General features: G+C 34.7%; 1 protein-coding gene across 1 annotated transcript in view; it reads left to right on the top strand.

Moving 5' to 3' along the window:
- CLIC4 (chloride intracellular channel 4) overlaps positions 1-9,769 on the top strand; it is a 35,427-nt gene extending 25,658 nt beyond the window's left edge. Inside the window, exons 4-5 of the mRNA XM_008580270.1 lie at positions 5,368-5,549; positions 6,294-9,769. Coding sequence (XP_008578492.1) covers positions 5,368-5,549; positions 6,294-6,458 — 347 coding nt within the window. The 3' untranslated portion in view covers positions 6,459-9,769. The remainder of the gene's footprint in view (positions 1-5,367; positions 5,550-6,293) is intronic.
- The last annotated feature ends 4,923 nt before the right edge of the window (positions 9,770-14,692 follow it).

Genomic DNA, 14,692 nt, shown 5'->3' with positions numbered 1-14,692 from the left:
TCTTTGATTAGTTTTACTAGCCTTTTAAATATTTTACAAGATCCAATATGTTTAGACAATTTTTAAGACCATTTAGGAACTAATTAAGGGATTAAATGTCAAGATGCTACAGTTTCGGGCTAGTGAAAGTGAAACAGAAGGACTAATGCTTAGATTTGGGTACAAAGTAAATAAATAAGACTTAAAGAATTAAAAAAAGGAAAACACTGATGATAGATGAAATGTATAATTCTTTTGATGATATGTCCAAGTTGATTGGGAATAAAAGTTCTTGTAAACTTTTAAGCATTAAAAGAGAAATTAATGGGTAATTCCTTTTATGGGGATGGATTAGGTGTGGCTTGTCCCAGATCTCCTAAGTTTTTTTTGGTTTTGTGATTTCATTAATTTATGTAATTTACTAAGTTCCCAAATGTAACTAGTGTTGGTATTTATAATATTCTTATATGTTAAATGTGTTAAATATGCTCTGAGGCATATTTCATAATGTCCAAATTCCTATTTTTAAATGGACGCAAGGAATCTAGAAGTGCCTTTTTATTCAAGAGCTCTTCCGTCCGCCCTTCTTCCCTCCCTCTTGCTCACTTGCTCTTTCTTGCTCTCTCTGGAAGTGTTGGGAGTCATAGGGTGGTTCTTCATCACTGTAGCTATGAAACTGCATCGTACGTTTAATTATCTGCAAATACCCATGAACTCCCTGTCTATTCTCCACTGATGTGTAACCTAGCCTTCAAAAATTGTGAGCATAAGCTTACCCTTTATTAAAACTAGCAATAGCTTTAAGATATAGTTTGGTCCATCTAAGTACTAATAACTTTTAGTCTTTTTTGTCTTCATTGTGAGTTGTATTGTTTTTCAACAACAGAAATGCTCTTGTTATATTTCATGTTTTCTGACTTGAATTTAACTCATATCAATCATACAAATAAAGAATACATGCTTACTGAAAAGTTAAAATAGCATAGAAATAAATTTAATATAACTTAGTCCCTCTCTTTAATCACATTAGATAACCTCTTTTATAATTTACTCATATCAATCATACAAATAAAGAATACATGCTTACTGAAAAGTTAAAATAGCATAGAAATAAATAAATTTAATATAACTTAGTCCCTCTCTTTAATCACATTAGATAACCTCTTTTATAATTTAGTGTGCACCCTTTTTTCTATGTCATTTTGCACACATTTTATATTACTGTATATTTATATATATATACACATTATGCTGTTGTCTTTTTCACTTATTATGTGATAGAAATCCTTCCATATCAAAATATAGATCTACCTTGATTTTTAGAAATAGTGTTTAATATTCCATAATATTGATTTTTATTAACAATTTGCCTGTCGATAGACATCTAGGTTGTCTCAAGTTTTTTTACTATTACGAATAGTACTGCCAATTAATGTCCTTGAGCTAGATTCTAAATAGGTGAAAAGGTTTGTGCATTTAAAATTTTGCTCTATGAGGGTACTTCAAAAAGTTCATGGAAAAATGGAACTAAAAGATAATACAAACCTTTCCATGAACTTTTTGAAGACCATTGTATTTTGTCAAATTGTTCTCCAAAAGTCTACATCAGTTTATGTTTCCACTAACATTAAAGTGTTCCTTTCTCTGCACTTCTGACTTTGGTGTATATTAATCTTTTTAATTTTGCTGTATTCTCCTAGGCAAAAAAGGGTGTTTTGATTTTCTTAATTTTAAACTGATTGTGTGGCCTATTTTGCACTTATTAATTTTTTTGAGAGCTTTTGAAATATCTTAAGAGATACCAGCATTACTGCAGCAGGGGTATTTGTGAGTAATAGTGATACTTATTAACGCCACAAGACAAGGAGCTACTTTCTAATGGCATGCTACTGCCTTCTAGTGGTTAATCTTGACATTTTCTTTATCTTAACTAACTTCATACTTCTTTGTGATCATTAGTCTTCAAAACTTTTACGTTTATTAAGTGGTGCTGTTTTCTACCTGTTGGTACCTCTATTTTTGTTTGCTTTATTGGCCATACCTTATGTTAATACATAAAAATTGTATCAAACTACAGTCATGTGTCATTTAACAACAGGGATACATTCTGAAAGATTCGTCATTAGGCAATTTTGTCATTTTATGAACATCATAGAGTGTACTTACACAAACCTAGGTGGTATAGCCTACTACACACCTAAGCTGCCTGATATAGCCTATGGCCCCTAGGCTGCAAACCTGTACAGCATGTTACTGTACTGACTACTGTAGGCAATTGTAACACAATGGTATTTGTGTATCTAAGCACAGTTGAACATAAAAACGGTACAATAAAAATACATTATAAAAGATATAAATTGTTACACTGTATGGGGAGTGCACTTACCATGAATGGAGCTTGCAGGACTGGAAGTTGCTGTGGGTGAGTCAGTGAATGAGTGATTAAATGTGAAGGCCGAGGACATTACTGTACACTATTGAAGGCTTTATAAATACTGTACACATAGGCTATGCTAATTTTTTTAAAAAAATTTTCTTTCCTCAATAATAAATTAACCATAGCAATACTGTAACTTTTTTACTTTATGGACTTAAATATTTTTAAAAATTCTAGTTCTTTTGTAATAACATATAGCTTAAAACACAAACACATTGTACAGCTGCAAAAAGTATTTTGCTTCTTTATATCCTTATTCTATAAGCTTTTTTCTATTTTTAAATTTAAAACTTTTTTTTACTTTTTAAACTTTTTTGTTAAAAACTAAGGCACAACATTAGCCTATGCAGGGTCGGGATCATCAATATCACTATCTTCCACCTCCACATCTTGTCCCACTGGTGGGTCTTCAGGGGCAGTGACATGCATGGAGCTGTCATCTCCTATGGTAACAGTGCCTTCTTCTGGAAGACCTCCTCAAGGACCTGCCTGAGGCCATTTTACAGTTGACTTAAAAAAAAATTAGAAGGAGTACACTCTAAAATAACAATATTAAGTATAGTAAAAACAAACTAGTTACACAGTCATTTATTATCATTATCAAGTATGTACTGTACATAACTGTATGTGCTGTACTGAGTGGCAGCGCAGTAGGTTTTACACTAGCATCACCACAAACGTGAGTAACGTGTTATGATGTTATGATGGCTATGATGTCAGTAGGCAAAAGCTCCATTATAATCTATGGGACCACCATTGTATATGCATTTCATTGCTAAGTCCCAAATTATAGAAAGAACAGTAATTGTAATGTGCTAGCTTCTTAATTTTCATCAGTGCCTTACATCTAGGAGTATAAGCATTGTATATTATAAACTTGTAAATTTAGGATATTTTATTTTTATATTTGATACATTTGGTAAGTAATTCAGGAAAAGGATTAATTCAGATCAGGTACAAGATCATAAACTTGCTCAAACTGGCCATACCACTCAAGTGGTATTTGAGACATTATTTCAGTGTTTGAATTCCAGCAACATTATCTTCCTTATGAGAGTTGTAAAGGAAGGAATAATTCATGGTTATTCTTAAACAATATGTGTACATAGGAAACCCAAAAGAATCTACAAATATACTGTAAGAATAAAAAAAAGGAATTAACAAGGTAGCAGGATATAAGGCCATTATAAAAATCAATTGTATTTTTGCATATTAGAGTAATCCAATGATATAGCATGTTGTAGGAGTCTGCCTTGTATGAAAGATTGGGCTAAGATTTGAAGGCATTTCCAGCTCTGAATTCTGAGATTCTTTAAGATGTATTTCTTCCCTTTTAATCTTCTCTGCAGGCTCTTCCTCCTTCCTGTCCTTTAAATGGTATCTCTTAGGGCTTGCCTTAGGCCCTCTGCCCCTTCTTTTCCCTGTAGCTTCAATGTTCATATTGCTCCTTGGGACTTCCAAATATATGGCTCTAGCCCAGTGTGTTCTAGACACTGAAACTCAGTTGTCCATTGGGCTTCTCTATTCAGATGTCTTACAGGCACTTCAAACTCAGTACATTAACTGAACTCATCTCCACATCCCCTAACTCTGCTTCTCCTTTAGGAAGGTAAATGTCTCAATAAATGGTACCAGCATTCACCATGGGAGTTGTTTGTTGAACGGCTTCTCTATTCCCCCACTCCCCAAGATTTAAACTCTCTGAGACTGGGAACCTTTTATGTTTCATTCAGCAGTGAATTTAACAGTGCTTAGAGTAAGACCTAGGGGCTTGACTTACATTTTGTTTAATACATCTGTCCCCCTTCTTTCATATTCAGTTTGATTTTTGCACTCTGTTGATTTTTATCCCCTGAAATCCATTCATTCCTTCTTGTGCCTACAGCCTCTTACTTAGCTAAGACTACCATTTGTTGCCTGGGCTACCACAAAGGGACCAAGACGTGAGCGGGTGGCAGCAGTTTGGAAGAAGAGGGATTGGGGTTAGGACATATTTATGTTGCTGGTGAAATATCTAAAGTGCAGCATGTAAAACTTTACCTTTTTCTTTAAAAGATCCAACTTTATTCACACTTAGCAACTGCATGGATTGTCGCTTCATGATGTTTAACTTTGTTTTATGGCCATGTACTATAATCATCAGTGTGAGTTTATCTGTTACAAGAGTGGGAGGGGAAGGTGGATTGGGAAGTAAAGAAAATGAAGGGATAATTGAAGATCTGTTTTTATTCCATATTCCTTTCTAATGACGTTCCTATCCCCTCTCTGCTAAGGGTCACTAACCTTGATTTTCCAGACGTACAGTGGTGGCTTTGTCCTACTTCTCTCTGAATCATAATAATCTGATCTGTTTGGCTGAAGAGCCTCCTAATTTGGTACTGTAAATTGAACTCTCTAATATGACCTCTGCTTTTTGTAGAAGATAGTGCTATTCTTAGCTTGTATATTATAAGACAGCGCAGAAATCCCACACTTTCTTCCTGGGTTGTATTAGTGTTTCTTAATACGTTTCTTGATGATATATTCAAATATTCCTGGGGGAGCAGGACTTAAAATTGAGGGCAAGAATTTCTGTCTCTGCAAGATTTTCTTGCCTAGATTTAAACTAATGGATTTGCCTTTTCCCACCTATTTTTTCCAGTTTAAACATCGATTGTGTTGGGCCATAATATGTTTATGTGTGGAACATTTAGTTACTAATAAGTTTTTACTGATACTGCTATCTGAAACTATCATGCTTATTTATACATTTGCCTAAACAAATTTGTCTGTCTCATTTCCTGCCCCATGTAATAAGCTCCAGGAGAGCAGGAATGTTGTCTGTCTTGTTCTGCAGTGCCTAGTGTCAGAGTAAGCATTTGATAAACAGTTATTGACTGAAAGAGTACTGATTATACTTTGGGGCTTGGGTAGTATTCCTTCTTGCTTAAAGTTTCCCATCTTTTTTTCAGCACTGGAGAGGGGTCTCTTGAAAACACTGCAGAAACTGGATGAATATCTGAATTCTCCCCTCCCTGATGAAATTGATGAGAATAGTATGGAGGACATTAAGTTTTCTACACGTAAATTTCTGGATGGCAATGAAATGACATTAGCTGATTGCAACCTGCTGCCCAAACTGCACATTGTCAAGGTAAGCCTGTAGGATGTGGTGTCCCATTGCCATTACTTAGTATTGTATTTGCCAAGGTAGTACTTCCTTTGTGCTTATAGCTTTTTTGATCTTGTATATGTTTAGCAACCCCCAAAGTAGTGTAACTTAATGCTGTTTAACCAATAGTTGAAACACCCTATAGTTAATTAAATGGAAATTATGTCTTAAAATTGAGACATGTGAGAAAGAGGAATGTTATTTATTTTTTTCTGTGAGTGCATAAAAATTCAGAGATTTAATAGATAACTTTAATTGGAATTTGCTATACTGACTTACATTGTCAAATTCTATTCTGTGATCACCTGGCTTTTTCTGTTCAAGGCAAAAAACATTGAGCATTTATTATGTGAGACACCAGGCTAGGCACATTGCTAAATAGAGTAGAAATAAGCACTAGTTGTGCAATAAAGGTCCAAGACAAGAAAAACAGTTTTAAAATTGTATGTTTTAAAGTATTTATCCAGTGATTACATTTGGCTGTCTCTCTCTGGATGCCCCCAAGGCTGGCGTTTGTAGTCACTGTCACACTTCTGAATCACTGGTGTCACTTGCAGCCCAGGTCATTATTTAAGACTCTAGTTAGAATGATGGTGACAGACTTCTTTTCAGATAGGAGTCCACAAAGAGTCACAGAATTAATAATTTGTTCTAAAATCAAAGATTTGTCTAGTTTACAAGACGCGGAGAATAAATCTGTTAACTTTTGATCTCTTTGTGTTTCAGGTGGTGGCCAAAAAATATCGCAACTTTGATATCCCAAAAGGAATGACTGGCATCTGGAGATACTTAACTAATGCTTATAGTAGGGATGAGTTCACCAATACCTGTCCCAGTGATAAGGAGGTTGAAATAGCATATAGTGATGTAGCCAAAAGACTTACCAAGTAAAATAGCACTTATGAGAGAGATATCTTTCTGTCTTCCCCTAAGAATATGCTTTTCCTAACAGACTGCTCTTATTCCTATAAAGTAGAAATTGTATTTTGCATGAACATGCAGTTATTCAAGATTAGGGTCAAGGATAGACAAGGTATAGTAGTTATCTTAAAATATACACTCCTAAGCAGTATTATTGTAAAATCCTTTTACCCTGCCTACCTCCCATGTATCCTCCTCCTCCTCTCATTTGGAGACACTCCAACACAAACTTCACTGCAGAGGTAGTTTGCCATCTCTCTGGAGCCCTCGCCGTTGTGTCCATTCATTGTGTATAGAAGGCAGAACTTTTGAGGTGCAATGTTTAACTGTTAAAATAGTAGCCATGACTTCATCAGTCAGCCCCAAACTGGTGCATGATGCATGGTACAAGGAATATTTATGTGTTTTTTTTTGAAATTTTGTAATATTTAGTAAGAGTATATGAAAGGATTGCTACTGTATCAGAAATAGTCTATCCTGGGTGTATACTAAGGGATATTACCACCAGAGAGAAGAGCCTTCTACAAAAAGTCACTACAGATTTTGCTATTTTGCTTTGTAGATAGATTTTTATTTTTGCCTAAAAGCATTTATCCATACCAATTGTAATACCTGACACTATGTAGAAGCTAAAAGTTTAGAGGGAGGGGTGTATTCTCAAGATCTTCCTCAAGCATTTTATCCTTATAAGGGAAACTGATAGGTACCTGATACTCTGTCTAAATGTATTGCGTGTTACGTGTATTTTGCCCAGTGCCATTCATTTGGAACATTATTGCTTTCTTCCCTCATTTTAAAAAGCTCCTTTTTAGGTAAGCATACACCTTGCTGTTTATACATCTTTTGAGCAACACTACATAAACTGATATTTAGTTGATTTAGCTATAGCAGTACAGTGTTTAGTAATGTAGAAGTTAACACATACAGAAATTAACCTATGGAATGTAGGGTGGGTTTCTCAAAATATCAAGTAAAATTTTGTTTCTAAAGCATGTTTAATGTAGATGACCCAAAGATGACCCAAAGTTGTCCAGATGGCCAACTTTCCCATCCCATCCCCATTTACTGTTAAGACTTTGCGTAGAGGATTGTTCACTCCTTGTGGAGTAAATTATAGTTGTTACGATGAGTGCATATTAACAGTTTTGCCTGATCTCAATTACTGCTCTTCCTCAAGTTAAATTTTCTACAGCCACATTGGAGAATATAACCCTGTATGTTTTTTTTTGTTTTTGAAATCGAAGTCCCAAACCAGGAACTATTTGTGCTCTAACAAGGGAGAATGAACTTGGTGATTAAAAATTAAAAATTTTCTATGTATGTAATTCATTTTTAAAAAACCAAAAAATGGACTTTCTAAGTACTACTTTAAAAAACTGTGGTTGTGACTGTAATACATTTTTGGTAATTTTTTATACCTAACTTGTTTAAGAAGTGTTATTTCTCATAGGCTGATAGGCTGTTTTTTGAAATTTTAAGTATATTGCTTTAAAATGGCAATATTTTCTCCCCTTTGATATGCTAGCATTTAGTAAGCACTGGCTTTGTGGAAGCAGCCTGACTTTTATAAGCATTCTGCATTTTTTACCTGTCAGTAACTAGCTTAGTATAGAAACATAAGAAAAACTCTATATTGTGTCCATTTGGCTCAGGGAGATTCCTTTCCCTTACCTTTTTTAGAACTCCTTATTGCTGATCAAAAGTTTGAGCACCCATTTTTTTGTAATTAAATGTTGGGTGATGATGTGTCTGGTTCCAGGAAGAAGCACCCTCTAGTTATCTATTGAGAGATTGTGTTGCAGTAGCTTCAGGGGGTGAAAGTGCCCTGTCCGCACTGGTGCACGGACAAGCTGTCACTCTTCATCTACTTTTAAATTGTGGCAACTTGACCTTCAGGTGATATTGAGCCTTGCCTCATAGCTTAAAGTTCAAAAAAGATTCAAGAGGAGGGTGTCTTTTTTTCTAATGAATGGTGGGCTAAGTGGTGCAGGATAGAGGGCTGACAGAGGAAAGAGCTCCAATTCTCAAAACAGAGTGACAAAAAATACGTTCTGAACCTCAGTTGTGAAGTATTTTCACTTTGGATATTTATTCTATTGTTTTTTATTTATCCACCGATTACAGTTGGCTGTCCCTCTGGATGTCCAAGGAAGTCAGGTCTACTATGATTTTGATGAAGGCAGAATTATTTTTCTCTGTAGAAAGACAGATTTTATTACTTTATGAGGGAAGTTATTCACATGAAATTGAGTTTGGCAAATGGACGAAAGCTAGTAAGAAGGATGACCCTACAACATGCTTTTATCCCATTGTATATTTGTGGAAAGATCATGGCTTAAAATCTTGAGATATTTGGGACATTAAAGTTTTCTTGGCAGTTTGTGTAGCATATGTATTAACGTGGAAATCATCTGATTTTATTTCTACAACTAAGGAATCATTTCCCCTTTCGTGTTTCACTTCAGCGAGGAGATCTGGATGGAAGGTCTCATTATTTTCCAAGGGATTTTGAAAAATCATTGTATTCAACCTTTGGAAAGCTCTCTACTATTCCACTTAATGTAACTTGCCTTTTTTGATGTAGATGCAGGTTTTCTATACGGTTCTGTTCTCTTCTTGTGCTAGGATTATTAACTTTTGTGATAGAATTCAAATAAGATTTTATTTCTTGGTAACTCTGGCTTTCACAACTTATCTTTAAGCCCTTGAGCAATATGTGTACAATTAAGAGATTTCTGACATTTATTCTTATACTAAGTGGATCAACTCTAGAATTTAGGCATTTTCACTTTACTTCTGTTGTGTTTTGATTCTCTCCAGAGTTGCATGTAGATAGTTTTTATTTCTGTGCATTTACAAAACCCATTTAGAAAATATCTACAAAGTAAAAATGAGAGGAAATAGAAATGTATTTTTTTCATGAACATTTTGATACACATTTCATGAAGTTTATTGATTTATCAATTTCTTACACTGCTTATAATCAATATTTAATTCCAAGAGAGGGAAGCATTCATTACGATATACATGGCTTTTTAAACTCCTTCCTTTACAAATTATTGTGGTTGGGGCCACCAAAATTATATTTTTATCAGGAAAAAAATTTTCAACTCCTCTAGCCATAATGTTGAACAGAATTGGAATATTTTCTCTAGAATTTTCTTCAGCAGGCAAATGAAAGTTTAGAGTACTTGTATTTTCTTTTCTCTCTCTGGAACATCAATACAAGTATATTGCTGGCAGCTATTGTACTAAAAAAATAAAGTATATTTTCACTATCATAAAGGGTTCTTTTTTTCCCCCTGATGAAAATAAATAACAACATTGGATAAAGTGTTTTATTTGAGACTACTTTTTTTCTATGAGTGGGTGATTTAGCACATTTCAATAGGTGCAGAAAATAATGTGATAAAAACATTCATGAATCATTTTTAGCAAGATAGGACCAAACGTAACTTCTTTTTTTAACTTGATAAAGACTTCTACCAAGAATCTTCATATATAAGTATGAAGCAGAAGCCCTCATTAAAGTCAGGAATAACTTTATTACTATAACCTCGAGGACAGGGTTGCTGTCTATCACAGGTGCTATCCAGCTACTTTCCACAGCAACTTCATTTAGAGATATCCTAAATAAACGAGAATAAGAAATAGAAAAAAAGTGATAAAATGATTGCTCTTTGAAGATGGTATGCGTATGTGTGTATAAAGTTCAAAACAACTTAGAAATTATTAGAAATAAGAATTTAGCTGGATTTCTAGATACAAGATTGAGGAAAAAAATCAATATAATTACCATATACTAATATTAGCCACATTAAAAGTTACTAGAGCTATGGAAAATTTTGAATCTGTTTTTAAAAAGTTAATAGAGAAATTGGTAACAATTTTTTTCTTGAGGGAAGCTGAGGAAAGTGGGAAGGAAGTTATCAACATACACATTTTCGAGCTTTGAGAAACTGGTGAATATATGAGAGGTCTTCAAAAAGTTCATGGAAATGTGTTTTAATTTGATTTTTCCTCAAACTTTTTGAAGTACCCTTATAGAACCTATTCTAAAGAACAAGAAGTGCTTAAAAAATAAAGGTCCTAAACTATAAGCTATAGGATCAGATCTAACAAAATGTGCGATTTCTTTACAGAGAAAAGTACAAGATATTTTAAAAAGGCCTAGTAGAAATTTGCTTAATGGATAGGTATACCATGTTCATGGATGGAGAGCTCAAAAGCATAAGAACTTCAGTTTGGTCTCAAATAATTTAATATAAATAATAGTATTATTGAATAATAATATGCGGGTACTTTAAAAAGTCCATGGAAGGATTTGTATTTTAATTCTGTTTTTTCCACAAACTTCTCGAAGTACTCTCCTATATGAACAATAAATTGAATATATTTTCCAACGAAATCCCAACTGTTTTTTTTGAAACTAGATAAATGAATTTCAAAAATTCATATGAAAGTGTTATTCCCCCAAATAACCAACATACTCATATATCTGGGGGTAGGGAAAGAAAGGGAACTTGCCTGACAAGTTATCAAGACATTAAAAACTTATAGTAATTGATGGCTAAGATGTAGTAGGTCACAACAACACAATACTCCTGCCACAACCAGAAAAAAACTGGATTAATTAAAACAAACTATCTTAAACAACAGAATACTGGGCAAGCAATAAGGACTAAAGAACTGGAATTTCAGAGGGACAAGCTCTTCTGAGGTGAACTGATGGTCTGGCCACCTCTTCTGAGGGCATTTGCTGATTCTGGGCCCAGAACTGAAGATGGGGTTTGGCCCACGCAGAGGTGCTCTACTGGAGAAAAGACAATCTTAGGGCTCTTGGTTATAGAGCATGCAGGAAACCTGAGACACCCCAAATAAATGGTTTTCTCACAGAACATTTGCTGAACTCTAGAGCTGTACATGGTATGATAGAAGCTAAGCCTAGGGCTTCTAAAAGAGCTAAATCTCCCTAAACTTCACAATACTTAGGAGATAAGTTTTCATTAGAGAGAGGGGCCTGCCCAAAACACACAGAAAGCATCTTAGTGGGTGGTTGCCTGGCACTAGGTTGCCTAGGAGTGGGGATTGACTGTAGACAGGCATGAGGGATCTTTATGGAGTGATGGAATTGTTTTAAAAATGGGTTGTAGACAAGGGTCTAGTGTCCAGAATATATGTAAGGAATTCTTAAGAATAAAAAGACAACCCAATTAAAAAATGGGCTAAGAATTTGAATAGACATTTCTCTGAAGGAGATATACAAAAGATCAGTAAATACATAAAATTTAACATTACTAGCCATTAGGGAAATGCAAATCAGAACCACAATGAGGTATCACTTCACACCCACTAGGATGGCTATCATCAAGAAGGCAAACAATAACAAATGTGGAAAAATTGGAACTCATACACTGCTGGTGGCAATGGAAAATGGCACAGCCACTTTGGAAAACAGTTGGGCAGTTCCTGAAAAAATTGAACAGCTACCATATGACCCAGCAATTCTACTGCTAAGTTTATACCCAGGAGAACTGAAAACATATGTCTACATATCTTATACATAGATGTTCATGGCAGCATTATTAATGATGGCCAAAAAATGGAAACTAGCCAAATGTCCATCTGACGAATGGGTAAACAAAATGTCATATATCCATATAATGGAACAATGTTGAGACATAAAAAGGAATAAAGTACTGATACTTGCTCAGTGAAAGAAGCCAGATACAAAAAGCCACATATTCTATGATTTCCTTTATATGAAATATCCAGAATAGGCAAATCTATAGAGACATATAGATGGGTGGTTGCCAGGGGATGGGGGCAAGGGGAGTGACTGCTAATGGGTATGAGGTTTCTTTGGGGGATGATGAGAATGTTCTGTAATGAAATAGTAGGAACAGTTGTAAAACTTTGTGAATATACTAAAAACCATTGAATTATACTTTAAAAGGGTGAGCCTTGTGGTATATAAATTATATCTAAATTTTGAAAATTGCAAGGTGGCAATTTGCCTTACGAACATTTTGGGTAATCAGTGTATTGACAGGTTGACTGACAAAGATATATGGGTTTCCTTCCTTGTGCTTGAATTAAAATTCAATTTAAATGTCATCCAAAACATATTCTTTAAAAAGGGAAAAAAAATGATTTGTGTTGATAGATGCTCAACTGTAAGTTTACTAAAAATCATTTAATTTTGTTCACCTAAAATGGTTTATAAATTTTACCACAAAAAAGATTTTTTTGTTTTTTGAAAAAGGAGCTAGAAAACATCTGAAATTAAGAACTCATTGCATGGATTTAACAGCAGAAGACTGGATTAGTGCTTGAAGATAGGTCCATAGAAACTACCCAAACTGAAGCAAAGAGAGTAAAATGAATGCAAAAAACACATGAACAAACAAGAACAGAGCATACAAGACGTGGGGCACGATCTATATATGTGTGCAATTGGAGTCCCAGAAGGAAAGGGAATGGGGTACGAACAATATTTGATGAAATAACTTGATGATGAGAACTTTCCAAAGCCGAGGAAAGACATTATCCCACAAATCCATGAAACTCAGCAAACTACATGTGGAATGAAAAAGAAACCACATCTAAGACTATCATAGTAAAACTGCTGAAAACCATAAACAGAAAAATCCTAAGACAGCCAGAGAGAAATGGCACATGACATTTAGAGGAGCAATAATAAAACCAATGGCTGACTTTTCTGCAGGAACTTTGGGATCCAGAACCCAGGGGAATTAATCTTTAAAGTACTGGGAAAAAATTCTGTTAATCATACTCAGTGAAAATATTCTCAAGAATGAAGGCAAAGTAAGGCATTTTCAGGCAGACAAAAGCTGAGAGTATTTGGCAGTGACAGACCTGTGCTATTAAAAAATACTAAAGGAAGTACTTCAGCCAGAAGGCAAATGACCCCAGATGGAAGCGTAGAATCAAAAGAATGAAGAGCGATGGAAAGGGTAAATATGTAGGCGAATGTAAAAGAATATTGTCTATTTAAATAACGGTAATAATGTCTTGACCTACACTGTTGTGAAGGTACTTCAAAAAGTTCATGGAAAGGGCCAGCCCCATGGCTCACTTGGGAGAGTGTGGTGCTAGTAGCACCGAGGCCGCGGGTTCGGATCCTATATAGGGATGGCCCGTGCACTCACTGGCTGAGCGTGGTGCAGAAAACACCGTGCCGAGGGTTGTGATCCCCTTACTGGTCAAAAAAAAAAAAAAAAAAAAAAAAAATGGAAACATTTGTATTATCTTTTAGTTCTATTTTTCCACAGACTTTTTGAAGTAGCCTTGCATACTTTACAGAATATATAACAACAGTGGTGGAAGGAAGGTAAGTGGAGTTAAGTACCTGTAAGATCCTTACATTAATTGCGAAGTGGTAAAAGTACTAATTTAAGAAAACTAAAATCATGGATCAATATAATCTCTAGGGTAACTACTGAAATAATTACAAGAATAAATAAAAATCTAAGATTCAAGGGGGAAATAAGATTTTTTAAAAATTCAATTAATCCGAAAGAAAGGACAAGAGGACCAAAGGATCAAACAATAGGACAACTTGGAAAAACAGCAAATGGTTAGCTAAACCCAACACTATTAGTAATTATCCTAAATGCAAATGGGCCAAATAATCCAACTAAAAGAGAGTCAAACTGAATGAAAGATCAAAACCCAGTATGTTATTTCCAAGAGACAAGTATGTGAGCACAGAAGGGTGAAATTAAAGGATGGAATAGTTAATCCATCAACCCAGTAAACAAACCAAAAAAGATGTAACTATATATCATACACAAAGTAGGATTTTAGGCAAGTGTTACTAGAGATGAAGGACATTTTATAATATAGGACATTTATAATGATGAAAGTTTCATTCACTAGGAAAATACAATGGTCCTAAATGCATCTAATAACACAGCTTTAAATACAGCAAAAGTTGACTAAGCTAAAAGGGGAAATAGACAAATCCATCATCATAATAGCAGATTTTTAACATAGCTCTCTCAGTCACTCATAGAGCAAGCAGGAAAACAAATAACCCACACAGTAAGGAGTAGCAGATTTGAATAACACAACCAATTGGCCTGACTGGCATATATTCACTATGTCTAACAACTGCAGAATGCACATTCTTCTCAGGTGCACATGGAAGTTTTAGCAAAGTTGACCATATGGAAGCCTAA

The sequence above is a fragment of the Galeopterus variegatus genome, unplaced genomic scaffold, assembly GCF_000696425.1.
Source record: "Galeopterus variegatus unplaced genomic scaffold, G_variegatus-3.0.2 Scaffold2055, whole genome shotgun sequence".
Lineage (NCBI taxonomy): Eukaryota > Metazoa > Chordata > Mammalia > Dermoptera > Cynocephalidae > Galeopterus > Galeopterus variegatus.
Note: the sequence above shows the minus strand (reverse complement) of the source record. Positions and strands in the feature narration are given on the sequence as shown.